Source organism: Ictalurus punctatus, chromosome 7 (assembly GCF_001660625.3).
Source record: "Ictalurus punctatus breed USDA103 chromosome 7, Coco_2.0, whole genome shotgun sequence".
Lineage (NCBI taxonomy): Eukaryota > Metazoa > Chordata > Actinopteri > Siluriformes > Ictaluridae > Ictalurus > Ictalurus punctatus.
The window spans coordinates 20,819,503-20,834,803 of NC_030422.2; the positions used below are offsets into that span (position 1 = coordinate 20,819,503).

The window sequence follows — 15,301 nt, forward strand, 5'->3', positions numbered from 1 at the left end:
CATAAACTCTGTTTTCCTATCTCCAGGAGCCCCAGGTGGGACAGACCAGTCATTCTCTCTCTCACTGCTGGATTTATTGCTCCACCTGTCTAACAGCAGTATCGAGCCTTTGTGCATCACCGTGACAGAGCAGACCTCACCCCCAGACCACTGAGCCACCGGTGCCTTCAGAGGAACTGGCTTATTTAGGGGGTTCTATCTTTACTGTACATCACCTACACACAAAGATGTGGACTTATAAAGACAAATCTTGACTTTTAGCTATTGATGGTCCACCTGAACCCAGCTGTGAGCTGTGATCATCACACTGAGACATACGGCAATCTGGCTTCAGAGTCACTAATGCAGACAACAAGCAGGGCTCGGTTTTAGACATGCTTGTCCTTCACTAATGCCTGAAGCTTTCTTTCTGTATAGCTATATATAGAAGTACTATATAAGCCTCGAAGGCAAGTTGGGTATTATCTGACATTCCATGGAAACCCTGGCCTTTCCCTCATCTCAAATGAATAACCTTTTGCCAAGTGAAAAAGGCACAGACACGACTCTTTATTTTACTCCCACATTACGTTCATTATAGATAGATAATATCCTAGATATGTCAGTCAGGGTGGATTTTTCCTTAAATGTATTATTTTGTTGTGCAAGTAAAATTAGTTTGTTTGAAATTGAGTGGACTAATCTTTGGCTAATTTGATAATTCTTTTTTATATAATTATATCTAGTTCACCTCCCTCTGCAAATTTCATTCTGCCACCGTAGCGAAAGTGGTCACATCTTATTTCTTTATCAGCAATCATGGTGTTAAGCAAAATAATAATAATAATAATAATAATAATAATAATAATAATAATAATAATAATAAACAGTACACCGTTTAATAAAAGACCAGATTTTAATAAACCTTTTTGTTATAAATACATGATTATATTAAACACTTTTAAATAGGTTTTACAAGCACCCTCAGTTTCCAAATCAGCTTACAAACATATAAATACTCTTTGCACTTAAGGCTTTATCAAAATGAGCTCAAAAAATCTCTTGCATCACAAATCTACTTCTCCTTCTGAAGTGCAATTTTAATTAAAGCGACATTTAGCAACTTGGGAGCTATTAATCTGCAAGCCTGGTGTCGTTACAGAAACCGGGAGCAGCGCCGGGGCATGCAAAAAGACCCAGTCACACTAGCTTTTTGAATTGAATTACATTCACTTCAATTCAGTGGAATTCACTTTCATTTCCAAAGCAAATAAATTTAGTCACTTAAACTTTGTGTCGAATTCAACTTCAGTGAACTGTTACATGTGAAATGAAATCATGGATTGATCACTGCTTTTGTTTGTGTAACAGTTAATCTCGGAATGGGGCGGTACTTTGTATAGCACTGCAGAAGGTCTAAAATTACAAAAGAGCTCATTTTACCAGTGGGAAGGCATGAGATTGGACATAATACATCTAGACCTGACTATAAAGTATGCATAGTACACAGGATGTCTGGAGGCTGGAATTGATGGTATAACTACAGTATGTTTTCTGTTTAGTTTTTTTTACTGCCAGTGGTTGACCAGTTAGCCAGCGTGCTAGCAACCAACTTGGGCAAGCACAAAGCTTTGTGTATGTGTAGGACTTTGATTTCTTCAGTAAATGCTTTATCCTGGTCAGGTTCATGTTATATCTGGAGCCTACCACAGAAACACTGGGCATGAGGTGGGATCAGACCCTGGATGCTACAGGACTTGTTTTATTACCCCTTTGGTAAAAGTTGAATTGCATGAACAAAGTTGAGACACATTCTTCAAAGTTAGCTGGCTAAACGCTAACTACATCATAAGGAACTTTTTTTGTGTCACCATCCTTTCAAGAATGGTCACACCAATTTCACAAGGAGACTCAAAGTGCAAATTTCCAGTGTGGCCGCAGCTTTACTAGTGTAGATAGCGATGTGTGAATGCAGTCATTCAGGCCTTTGCGAAATCTTTAGTGTATTTCTTTATAGGAGCATTGTTTTAACTACATTATGGGCATGGCTTTAGATAATCCAGTTTGTTAGACTGGGATATGGGAAGGGTAAAGATACATATATTAGGCTATAAGCATCTATATGATCCCTATTTGGTCTACAGTCTTGTGTTTCTCCATAGTGAGAGTGTGTGTGTGTGTGTGTGTGTGTGTGTCTGCAGTTGGGGAACAGTGATTCAGCAGTTTCCGTTGCTGGGCCATACGCTGTGTGCGCTGGTGAACAGAAGCTGCAGTTATGCCGTCTGCTCGTTGGAAAGCCTGTGTGTTAGTGAAGCACTCCTTCCAGTGCCATATTGTGTTTATTGATGAAGCTCTGATGAATACTCTGATGAATACCAAGCAGCGTATTGCTGCAGAGGCACTCAACAGGATCTACTGATGTTACAACAGTGTTAATATACTGTACATGGGTCAAAGACAAAAAGGGGGGAAAAATCAGGAGTTACAGTAAGTAGTCTTAAGAACATTCTTCAAAGACTAATTTCTTTTTTTCAGTTTGTGATTATTTGGGGTTTTTTAATAAAATAAAAAAAATAAAAAGATTTTGTTAATGTGGACCATTATTCCGAATCACTATTTTGCAGTTTAGAACTTTTTCCCTTTAATGTCTTTTTTTTTTTTTTTTTTTTACATCAGAGAAGTAAAACTGGAATGAATGCATATTAGCAATTTCTTAAAAATGCCAAAGAAAAAAAAAATGTGACCTTTGACCCATACACACACCTGCAGCACAGTTGCAGTGTGTGTGTGTGTGTGTGTGTGTGTGTGTGTGTGTGTGTGTGTGTGTGTGTGTGTATACTCTAGGCTCTCCTTATAGTGTATTTGCCCTTCTGTAGCTGTGAAATGTAGATTTTGGTTTTGCTGCCATCTGGCCTTTTGAACCACACTTCCCCTGCACTGACTGCTGTTATTACTGCCCTGAGAGAGAGAGAGAGAGAGAGAGAGAGAGAGAGAGAGAGAGAGAGAGAGAGAGAGAGAGAGAGAGAGAGAGAGGATGAAAATGTTAAAGTATAACAACTGCATTATTTCCTAGGAAAGCTTACTGTGTGTTCAAAATCCCAAGCATGGCTATAAAGTCAAGGGCATTAAAAGCGTTTAACTGCTTCCTGCTCAGCTACATTAAGCCCTGTTATACTGCAGATTAAAGAAATACTCGTGTTTTTTAAATTTAAGCTCTAAACTACCACAATTGTAGCCTGTGTGTGTTTACCACAGACAAGAATCCCAACATACTGAGAAAATCTTCTGACTTGAAACACGCTTGTAAGAAAAGTCTCAGGGCATTCGTGAGCCAGTAAACTTTAACAGTAAAGATGAGACAGACATCTTAACACCTTTATAGCTGATACAGAAAGTGTTACTTAAGCTGTTATCATACACATACTATATACATCTTTTCAAAACTGTAGCAATACAGTAAAAAGCATTTCAGATTCTTTACACCTCCTTCTGAGGTTTGGTGAGAGCCATGTCCCATCACACCCACACAATACTCTAGTAATGCATAGGCAATGACAAGCTATACTAGAGGTTGACCGATAGTTGATTTTACCGATAGCGATAACTAAGGTGCACAGTACCTGTAATGACCTATTAATCCAATGATAATTTTTAAAACTGACACTGAATAGAATTATAAACACTCAAAGTAATATACTGCTGAACTTTCTTACAAAAACAGTACCGACTGTACCATGAAAATATGCTGTACTTTTTAAAATGAAACAAATAATTACAAAAAAAAATAGACATCCAAAATGAATCAAAAACACTTCAAATAACACAACAAAATGTGTCAGTTTTTATGTCGCCTCTAGAGGCCGCTCTCGTACATTATAATGACAGCGTACCCTTCTCACCTGCTACTGCGATGGCCGCAACTGGGAAAAAACTATCGGTGTGAATTTTTGCTGATAATCCATAGTTCCTGCAATCGGTTATCAATGCCGATTAATCAGCAAAACCAATCAATCGGTCAACCTCTAATTTATAGAGATTTAAAATGTATTTTACTAATACATTTGACTGAAGAATACATCAAAGCTTTCTACATATTTTTTAAACTGTTCCCACCAACTGCACTTTACACATCCACTACCATATTATATTATAAGTTTTATGAATCCTTTTCCCAGTACAGGAAAAAAGTTCTTGTTCTTGGTATTCACATATACATGCAGGATACAAGTACATAGAGGTTAGGTTGAAAAATGTTGGAGTATTCCTTTAAATAGATTTTTTTTTTTTTTTTTTTGGGGGGGGGGGGGGGGGATACTGACTGTGCTGGGCTTTCATCATTGACTTCCAATAGAACAGTGTTGCCCTTTGAGAATCTCTCTCCCTCATAAAACAGAGTGCCTCCTTCACTGCGCACTGACAACTGACGACCTGCCAGAGACAGAAAGGAAGAGAGAGACAGCAAGAGACAGACAGAGACATATGGGTTGACAAGTTCGCAAAGAGAAATTAGGAGAATAATAACATGTGTCAGTGTAGTCCTGCCATCACAAGAACACCTTCATTTCTGTCTGCTTAAGCTTCTTAGTATTAGCACTGGCATGAGTATGTGTGTGTGGTGTTCATTTTTGCAGCTCTGATCTAAGTGTAACACCTTGAAGTTTTGTGCTGGTGAGGTCAAAGCAAACTACTAAAAGTTCTCTTCTATTGAACAGTGTACAGCAGACCTATTCAACTTGGTCCGCATATAACCCTGTACAATTCTAAAAATGTGCTGCTGGCTGTGGACAATTAAAAATATATTACTATACTAATAATTATTTTTTTAAATAATAATAATAATAATAATAATAATAATAATAATAATAATAATAAACACTAAACCAATGAAATATGCATCCATTGTAGAGAATGTATGAACTTATTCTGGCAGCTAATAACAACACACAATACTATGTTACATGAAAGCATCATTTATGCCCACTCTCTAGCCAGTTAATCTGGGTCTGTCGACATTTCTATCCAGTGTCTGAAAAATGAAAACACAGAATGAGCCCTTTTCAGATAACTTTCCCTTCTCAGAAAGAAAGAAAGAAAGAAAGAAAGAAAGAAAGAAAGACAGAGCAAATGAAAGACAAAACAAAGAGAGCAAACAAAAGAACAAATGAAGAAAGAGCAAACAAAAAAAGAAACGGCAAATGAAAGAACAAACAAAAAGAAAGAGCAAACAAAAGAAAGAAAATAAAAACAAATGAAAAACAGCAAAAAGAACAAATAAAAAACAGCAAATGAAATAAAGGAAAGAAAGAGCAAATGAAAAATAAAAAGTAAAACGAAAGAACAAATGAAAGACAGTTAAAAAGGGCAAACAAAAGAAAGAAAGAAAAACAAGAAAAAGTAACAAATGAAAGAAAGTAAGAAAGTGCAAACAAAAGAAAGAAAGAAACAGCCAAAAGAACAAATGAAAGAAAGAAACAGCAAACAGAAAAACAAACGAAAGGAGGAACCAACAAAAGAAAAAAAGAAATAACAAAAAGAATGAATGGTAAAAGAACGAAATGAAAAAACATGAAATGAACAAAATAACAAAAAATGCGGGACAGAAAACAAAAGGATGAAAACAAATGAAAGGAAGAAACAACAAACAGACTCACCTGCCCCAGATGTTTCTCAGTTTAACAGGGTGCTTGAGAGAGTGCAGATGTTCTTGTGATGCTGCTGCTATACAGTTCTACACTCATTCCACTAAAATCTCACTTACACTACACTGCCCCAGGCATGTTAAGATATTATATATATATATATATATATATATATATATATATATATATATATATATATATATATATATATATATATACATACATACATACATACATACATACATATACATATCTATAAACTCTGCACCAGCTGCACGCACACACACACAAGTTTATTTGCTTCGGAGGACAAATCCTGTAATGCATGCACACACTCACTATCTATCCTCTGAGGTAATTAAGCTATAATAATAAGCATAATGAATGATTTGAATTAAATGTTATATAGATTCTGTGCACAGATGAAGGTATTACAGCTAGGCAAGCAGAGCAGAGAAACAAACAGAGGGAAGGAGAAGTACAGAAGAATCTTAATTTAAGCCATTATATACACCGAGACTTTCAGGAGAAGCAAATTACGGCTGAAAGCTTCTTGGCTCATAGCGAGGGCTTTGATAGGGATCAAGTTAATCCGCAAGTAATGAATTAGAGGCTGTTGGAGGCATGATGCGGTTCAGAGCTCGTTAGTGATGAGGCAGTTTATTACGGTTTTTACAGGCGCCTCTCTCAAATGACCTCTGACTGAGACAGAGACAGTTGACTGATACACCGCATCACAGGACACAGAGAGAGAGAGAGAGAGAGAGAGAGAGAGAGAGAGAGAGAGAGAGAGAGAGAGACAGACAGACGTCTAAGGATTAGAAGGTTAGACAGCACAAGCTGATGTGGGTGCACACATCACACACACATCGATTAACTGTCAAGCGACACACACTGGGACTTACTGTCTGACTTCTTCTTCAAGGGGATTAGTGCTGCTTTAGCCTTGAGATAATGGCAAAGACACACAGATCAAAATTCCATTTTGCATCTCAACACACGACAGAAATAATCAGCAAATGATTTGTGATAATGGATGATTGGACAGGTGGTGACCGTTAACTACCTTCTTAATGGCTGTCCAGTCTTCCAGTATGTCAATGTCCCTCAGCATGTACACTATGTAGGGTCCTGAGAGAGAAAGATGGCCATGTAGAGTATGATAAAGATGGATGAGGTGATGATGTAAGAGGGATGTGTATGTACACATGAGCATGGGGTGGGCGATATGGTAAACACATCATATCATGATACCTGGCATCACTGTATTACATTTTGCTTAAGGTTGTTTTTTTTGCTTCTTCTAATTTTATATAATAAATTGCTTATAAAAAGTATTGATACCTCATTATATTCAGAAAAGCATCATTATGTTAATATACTGCAATATCAATATTGAGGTCATCATATGACCCACCTCTTCAGAAGGTGGCTTGATGGATGTGTTACCTGACACGAGTGCTGGCTTTTTCTTCCTCTCCAGACTGCTCAGGTGACTTCTTTTCTTACACTTCTTCATCTTCACTTCATCATTCCACCACTCTGAGAGAAAGGGGAGAGAGAGATTCATTTATTAAGTGTCTATTTGTTTTTTCTTGCATTTGATAGCGCTAGCTCTGGTGTGTGTGTGTGTGTGTGTGTGTGTGTGTGTGTGTGTGTGTGTGTGTGTGTGTGTGTGTGTGTGTGTGTGTACCTGAGGTGATGTCCACCCTCTGCTTGTCCTCCTCCAGCTTGCGGATCTTTTCCAGCAGCTCCATCTTCATGGTGTCCAACAGCAGGATCCTCTCACTCTGTGAGCATCCAAACACAGAGTGACACTTTCCACCACTCAATCATACTAGCGCTCAGGCTAAGGATGTGTGTACGTGTGTATGTGCATGTTTGTGCGCACATGTGCATGTTCTTTGCTTCCTAAAACCGTGTTACCTCCAGATGTTGCTTTGCCCCTTGTATCTCGCACTCGTGCTTGTGTTTGATCACCTGAAGACACAGCTCTCTGTAAACACCTAGAGAGAGCAACACACCGTGAGTATATACACAAATCTGCTCCAACACCAGCTAATCTGAGTCTAAGCCCAAATGGGAATTGGCAGTAATTGAGAAACGAGAGGAACAGTCACAGTGACTGAATTACCATTACAGCGCAGCAGAGAGATGCTGATACGTTCGACATGGAAGAAGTGTTTGGATTAACTCTAGTACATTGTCTGAAAGGTTAATCAGCTTATATTAGCTGCAACATAATATCCGACAAAAAGGCTCAATGATAAAGGATTAACAATAAGCTCTCAGAACAACAAAACAAAAAAATCATACTGTGATAAAGTTAAAACAATTTTAATCATACCCCATGGCTAATAAACACGATGAGTTGAAAACAACTTTGTAAGGGGTGGACAAATTAGTAGTCGAGGTGCCTGGGACAAGCGGATGACATGTTCCAGGCTATTGGTTTTTTTTTTTTATTATTATTATTATTCGTATTATTATTATTTATTATTATTATTATTATTACCTCTCAGACAACCCTACTTCTTATATACCTAAACGATATGGCCAAAAGTATGTGGACACCTGCCCATCACACTCATATGTTGATCTTCCCTAAACTGATGCCACAAAGTTGGAAGCACACAATTGTACAGACTGTCTTTGTATGCTGTAGCATTAAGATTTCCCTTCACTGGAACTAAGAGACCCAAACAGGTTCCACCATGACAATGCACCTGTGCACAATTCGAGCTCCATGAAGACATGGTTTGCCAAGTTTGAAGTGGAAGAACTTGAGTGTCCTGCACAAAGCCCTGATCTCAACCCCACTGAACACCTTTGAGATGAACTGGAACGCTGACTGCGCACCAGGTCTCCTCACCAGACATCAGTGCCCGACCTCACTAATGCTCTTGTGGCTGAATGAGCACAAATCTAATTCCAAGAAGAGTGGAGGATATCATCACAGCAAAAGGGGACTAAATCTAGAATGGGATGTTCAAAATATGGTCAAACGCTTGGCCATACAGTGTATATAAAACTCTGCGTAATAACTCAGAATATTTTTCACCCCACATCTCACAGCTGAAAAGTTAGCCACTGATACGCAGTGGAAACATGATCTTACGTCAGTGTGTGATATGATCATATACTTGTTCGTCTTCCTTTATTTTACATGAACATATTTAACTAGCTAACTAACTCACCACTACATTAACTACCACTTTTTAGCCTAGTCAGTCAGTTAGGTTTGCAGGCAACTAAAACATGGCACTACGCAGCACACTGGAGTATTTACTTGCCTAGCTATTGAATTTATGATTTGATAAATTAGCACCAAAAATAATCAGAAAATGATTCCATTGAATCCATCTGGTGGTGATATTGTGCCGTACAAATCATTGTGTACAAGTAAGCATTTGTTCAGGTGGAGAAATAAAGCTTATTTTTGCTTTTGTTGGGAAAAAAAAAAAAAAAAAAAACACAACAATGGACCAGATTGTGTTTTATTCATTCTGTCTGACTGTGTGTATGCTTTGACAGATAATCCCATTTACAACTGAGCCAGTTAGCACATTTCTTTGCCATACATTATATATATATATATATATATATATATATATATATATATATATATATATATTTTACATTAGTTGCTGAGTTATTATTACCTGCTACCTGAGTGCGTAGCTGCATGTTTTTCTGAAGTGTAGCCAGTGGCTCTCTGTACTCTCCTGCTTTTCCCGTCAGCACCTCATCCAGCTTCACTTTCACCTGGTCAAGCCTCTCGCGAAATAACCTATACGCAACCAAAGAGGAACAGAGGTGAGTATCCAGAGAGGAAAAGGGAGACGTGGCCATATGAGCACATTACTGTGAGAAATTGCATTGCTGCCTGCTTTTGCGAAGTGTATCAAAGTCAGTACGTTGAAAACACTGACATACCGTTTCAGAGAAAGAAAGGGGCATTACTTGGGGTGGATGTTGATCACAAGACCTTGCAGTCAAAACCAGCAGAGACACATGGTCAGATTTCAAAAGTTAAACATCAGGCTCCCATTATTTGATTTTCTGTGCTGTTCTTTGTTTAATACTTTATCTTACAAAAGATTAATACAGGTTTTTGTAAATAGGTTTGAATGGAGTGTTTTACTGGGCATTCACTGGTAACTACCAAACATAAATACAGTATATGCCCTATATAAGGATGTGGGTGTTGCACTGTCACATACTTATTTGTGTATATAAGTATGTGACAATGCCACTATGCACAAAGCGAGCTTTATCCTGTTCTGAACAGAGCCCTGATTTCAACCCCAATGAACACCTTTAGGATGAACTGGAATGCTGACTGAACACCAGACCTCCTTACCCAACAACAATGCCAGGCCTCACTAATGCACTTGTGGCTGAACGCGGCACAAATCCTAAAGGGGAAATAATTCTGGAATGGGATGTTCAACAAGCACATAAGGGTGTGATGGCCAGGTGTCCAGAAACTTTTGGCTATATAGTGTACTTCAATATAAAATACGTGTGTCATTTATTGTGAATAACTTTAGGTAGAATATTATTATTAATGTTATTATTATTACTATAAACAAAGCTGTTGAATTCTTGATTCTGACTGGTTGCAAGGTCATTATAGTTTCTATAGTGACAAGCTGTAACTTCAAGTTTTGAAGACTTGTGACAGAGGGCTTTATGGTTTTTGTGGTTGTTTTTTGGTAACATGACAATTGTAATGAGGGAATAACTGTTTATAGCAATTTAAAAATAATTCCTACATGTTTTGTGGTATAAGACAAATACAAGTCTGGACATGCCGTTATTGGAACATAACCAACGTTTGGGATGGCTACACTTTGCACTGCATCACAATGCTCTGTCCTGGATTATTTTTCTATGAACAGCACACACAATCATGTTTTACTCCATACATTATAAACCGTACCTACCACAGAGTGCCAAAAAAAAGTGGGAGATTCCAGCCATGACTCTTTCCTTTCATATTCAAGACATTTCCAAAAATCATGCTACACGATACAGCAGCTATAGTGGATTGTGTTCATGCATATACATCCATTTCTGGGTTTAAGTAAACTATAGCAGGGTAAACTTCTATAGAGGGATATGGGAGACCAGAGCAAATATCCTTTTTTGCATTAGCATTTACTCAAACGGTGTAAGAAAAAAAAATCCAGTATTTCCTTCCCATGACTTTCTAAGAGAAAGAAAAAATAGAGAGAGAGAGATGGATTACGGCAGTCAGAAGAGAAAAAGATGTCGAATTTACCATCACTCCCTCAGCAGCTGTATTACAAACCCCCTCGCAGCAGTGTTCATGAGGTTTTTTGTAATTTAATGCCAGGGTAATGTAACAAGTAGTGTTACATTATGTATGTATGTAATGTAACAAGTAAATGTACAGATGTTTTTGTATATTTTTAAAAAACCTTTGCTATTTTGTAATATTACTATTTCATTGAATAATACTTAATAATAATAATACATTTTTATTTGGGGTACACAGTCATATATTTCTGACTTAATTCACTTTTATGTGTTAGACCTCGGCCCACAAAAATGTTTGAGATTACGCTAAGGAAAAATGTTTCGGTTGCATTTTTAAGACGTTTGAAACATGAATTTAAGCCATTTTAACGCTGTACAGCAAGCCAGATAGCGATATTGGGAGCATGGCCCTTAGAGAGGCCTCAGTAATCAGTAAGATTAGGAGGTTAAGTCTTTTCTTTAGTCTATTTCTGTCAGTAAATGCATCGTAGACTGTTTATTCCAGACATGTTTCATTAAATAAATCTCTCAAGGATGCCTTTGGCATATTTGGTTTCAGGTTCATTCAGTAAGTCCAACAAAGTTTTACTTATTGACAGAGCTAACACTGGCTTTCCAGACCAATCATCTATAGCTCTTTATTTGCTAAATCACCACAAGGCCGTTTATTTTAACCCAGAAATTTTCAAATAGTGTCACAGAGTCCTGAATACTCAAAGAAGACAGTCTTACTTTTCTTTGAGTTCCAGGAACTGCTTCTCCAAGTCAGACATCTCATCCAGACACTCCATTCTCCTCCTTTCACAGTCTTCATCATCAATCTCTAAAAGAAGGTTACAGAAACACTCATCAGCTGTGACAATGTGATATGTGACTTAACATAAACTAATTACTCTCCTTTTACACTTGTTAAACATGCATGAGGGGGAGGTGATCCTCAATCAACAGAAGAGCCTCTACAGCTTCTACACAGAACACCAGCCACACTAATATACACTTTATTAATGTGTTTAATAACCACACCTGAACTCTCCTCTTCTTCCTCCTCCTCTTCCTCTGCTTCACTCTCCTCCAGGTCACTGTCTCGCTCCTCTCCACTCTCCTCCATCGTCTCCTCTGCCTCTCCTCCTTCCCGCTCCCGCTCCTCCTCCGTCTCCCCGTTAGCATGAGGCACCTCAGAGTCAGGCTCCGTCTCCATCTCTTCCTCTGCTTCACGCGGAGCCGGCTGGGCTGGCATCACCGCTGCACACGTCCTAAATATTACTGCGTATTTAAAATAGGAACACGTCATCTATTATTAGCAGAAAGGCAAAATCCTCACCAACTTCACTGACAAAATTATAGTGTGTAAAATTAAACATGCATGTAGACCCAAAGCAGATATGCTTTAATGATAAATACAGTGAAGCAGATGATGACTACAAGCAAGCTGAAGTCCCATTAGGTTAAGTGCTATTAAATCTGCTACTCCGTTTATAAAAACTCGTATTCTTAATTTACACAAACTTCTATATAGCATTTCTATACTCGATTTGTTGTACACACTTAAAACAGATTCAGCATACCGACCAAACCAATTCCTGTTGCAGCTTTTATTTCTATACCCTACATGACGTTTTTGTCTTTCTGCTTTATAATATATTATCAAATGCTTGATTCTGTTTGGGCAGAAGGTGTTGCTCCATATAAAAATCCGATTCCCCAGTCACCTCACTTCCTCCTCAGTGTCACGTAATTGGTCGAGACCTCGCCTTTTGTTTTGTTTGTATTTTCTACTTTAAAACACATCATACCACAGTGCTGTTGAAGGCTCAATTCTGACTGGTCAGAAGGTGTTTTTAATTTTATATAACAGCATGGGTGGACAATAGCTCCAGCTGTATTGTTCATATTAATGGGCTCGTTCGAATACATTGCCATTTCTATATTAACAACTTGCACAGGGACTTATTAGACTGACACTGCACATAATCAGTTGTTGTTTATATAGTGACGTTTTCTGTGAGGAGGTGTTTATTTAACGATTTGGAAGGAGTCTCCACTGTCCGCACTTCGTGACAGACATGGGTAGACCTGTAACGTTTTCTGAAACAGGAGAGTCTTCAAGACGGAGGGCTTTGTGGTGTCTCAATAGCATGACAAGCCAAGCAGCATTTTTTAGCAATTAACCTCAGAAGAGAAAAAATACAGAGCGTGAAGAGGAAACATATACACATATACATATTTTATATATATATATATATATATATATATATATATATACATATTTTATATATATATATATATATATATATATATATATATATATATATATATATATATATATATATATATATATATATATATATATACACATACATATACACACACACACATACACACACACGTACCTGTTTAAACCTAAATGGTAACAGGAACTAACTTTTTGACAATGCGCGTCATTAAATGTAACAATAAACAAACAGAAGGTTTAATTGACATTCTTGAGTAAATATTCTTGCTAAAGTACTATAGTATAAGAGGTGAAGAACGTAAGAGAACACTTCAGTACAAGCTGTAGTAGGAAAATAATCCACTTCAGGTTGGTAACAGTAACTCTGCGCCATTCCAGGCTGCATCGCACCACGTTGATTATGTTCCTATAACAGCATGTCCCATCGTGTTTTATTCCTTACATACAGTATATTTACTTAATATAGTCCTCGTCATATATGCTTATTACGATCGGCGTCAAATCGGATTTGACCTGTTGTCCGATACAGTCCACTGATGTAGTTTGTGTAAACGTGTTACGTTGACTGATATGACAAAGACCTTTGCACGAAATCTTAAGACTTTATAGAAGAATTTAGGACTTAATCTTACAATGCCAATAAACAGTCTTGCTGAAAGTCAAGTAACATGTTTGCATAAAACGCATCAATGGGCACGCTGGAAAACGTGTCAAATCCGATCTAAAGGTGATCCTAATATATATACACATGATGAGGAATAAACAGTGTTTTTTCACAAGGGATGTACGCATATATATTTGATATGCACTTACTCCACTCGGATTTTGGCATTCCAGAAACAAATGGGGACTGCATGATATTTCTGCATACGCCTATATGGACAAGTAAGATTTGGTGAATGGTTGCAGGATCTAGCAAGGAAGAACTGTCCTGCACTTAGGAGTGCATTGGTTTGACTGAATCCTAGTTGGATCACCTGAATCTCAGGATTCATAAAAAGAAAACCACACATTTAATAAGAATTCATCTAGAATTACTAGAATACTGGTTTACTGGAGCCTTCTAAAAGGCCAATACTTGGATAACAAGTAATAAACATTAAACATTTCCTTATTCCCTCATCAGTGTGGCATTACCTCAATGCAGCTTTGTTTCACTGACCTCATGGCCTCCACTAATGCGGGTTTTGCCCTCAGTAATGGCAACCCTTTGACGACCCTAAATGCCCTAATTGTTTGTGTGGTGTATTTTGTACCCTACGGCTTCTCCCCTTCCTGAGAATGCATTAAAAGAAGGTCACATTGAAATGAAACAACATGCTGCTGGTTAAATCCACTCCTTCTGTCCGTGTTTAAAGGCAGCAGACGTGTAGCGTTGTGTGTGTTTGTGTCTGAATCATTCACCTAAACTAGCCGTGTAAACCGAGCCCCTGGGTACTCCGAAAGCGCTTGACTCGAATAATGGCGTCGTTTACAAGCATCCAAAAGCCTTACCTCAGCTTCGGTTTGTGTTCAAGTCGCTCAGCAGCGGAATTGTTTGCGCCTGAACGTTTCTATCAACTAGGACAACTTCGACTTCCTCGGGATTTTGCGCTACTCGCGTTCGTCGTCTTCGCCGTTTCCGCGCCGGCCAATCAGAGAGCGCGTCACGATCCACGCGGGCCAATAGGATCGTGAACACTGTATACCGCTGACTCATCGATGAAAAGTGAAACCCAGAGGCGTCCAATAGGGATGCGGGTGAAAAAAGCTAAACGACTCTGTGTTACAGGAGCGGAATATGTTTGAAAGGGAACTTCCGCTTACATACCGAGTTACGTTTTAATAGTAGCTTACATGATATCATGAATGAATTCAATTCTGAAAACACTCCAGTGTCGCATGTAGCACATGATTCGATGTATTATGTATTTATATTCACGTTAGGGTATTATTCTAGGTCTTTGTTGTGAGTTTGTTATTAAGAGTTGTCACAAAAACCTTGAATAAAAAGCTGTAGGCTGCAGTGCTGTAGCTCTTGACACACATGGTTCTCAAAGTTGGGAATCCCAGGGATCCCTGAAGCAGAGCCAGAGGGTCCGAAATGTTCTGATTTTGTTGCACAAACCACAACCGAACATTATCAAAGTACATTCATTCATTCATCTTCAGTAAGCACTTCATC

General features: G+C 38.1%; 1 protein-coding gene across 1 annotated transcript; it reads right to left on the reverse strand.

Annotated features, from left to right (window-relative positions):
• Positions 1-876: 876 nt before the first annotated feature.
• brms1 (BRMS1 transcriptional repressor and anoikis regulator) lies at positions 877-14,775 on the reverse strand. Its single transcript, XM_017473005.3, has 11 exons — positions 14,632-14,775; positions 11,928-12,167; positions 11,637-11,727; positions 9,281-9,408; positions 7,545-7,624; positions 7,312-7,408; positions 7,068-7,160; positions 6,685-6,749; positions 6,524-6,563; positions 4,299-4,407; positions 877-2,937 (listed from the first exon to the last, which is right to left on the reverse strand). The coding sequence occupies exons 2-11, from the start codon at positions 12,139-12,141 to the stop codon at positions 2,820-2,822; spliced, it is 1,035 nt and encodes a 344-aa protein (XP_017328494.1). The 5' UTR covers positions 12,142-12,167; positions 14,632-14,775; the 3' UTR covers positions 877-2,819.
• Between the last annotated feature and the right edge of the window lie 526 nt (positions 14,776-15,301).

Bases quoted from the DNA above. Each gene is read 5' to 3' on its own strand.
- brms1 (XM_017473005.3), bottom strand. From the start codon at position 12,141: ATGCCAGCCCAGCCGGCTCCGCGTGAAGCAGAGGAAGAGATGGAGACG. The intron at 7,625-9,280 runs GTAATAATAACT...TGCTCTCTCTAG, and splicing joins GCTACGCACTCAGGTAGCAG to GTGTTTACAGAGAGCTGTGT. The intron at 4,408-6,523 runs GTAAGTCCCAGT...TGTCTCTGGCAG, and splicing joins CTTGAAGAAGAAGTCAGACA to GTCGTCAGTTGTCAGTGCGC.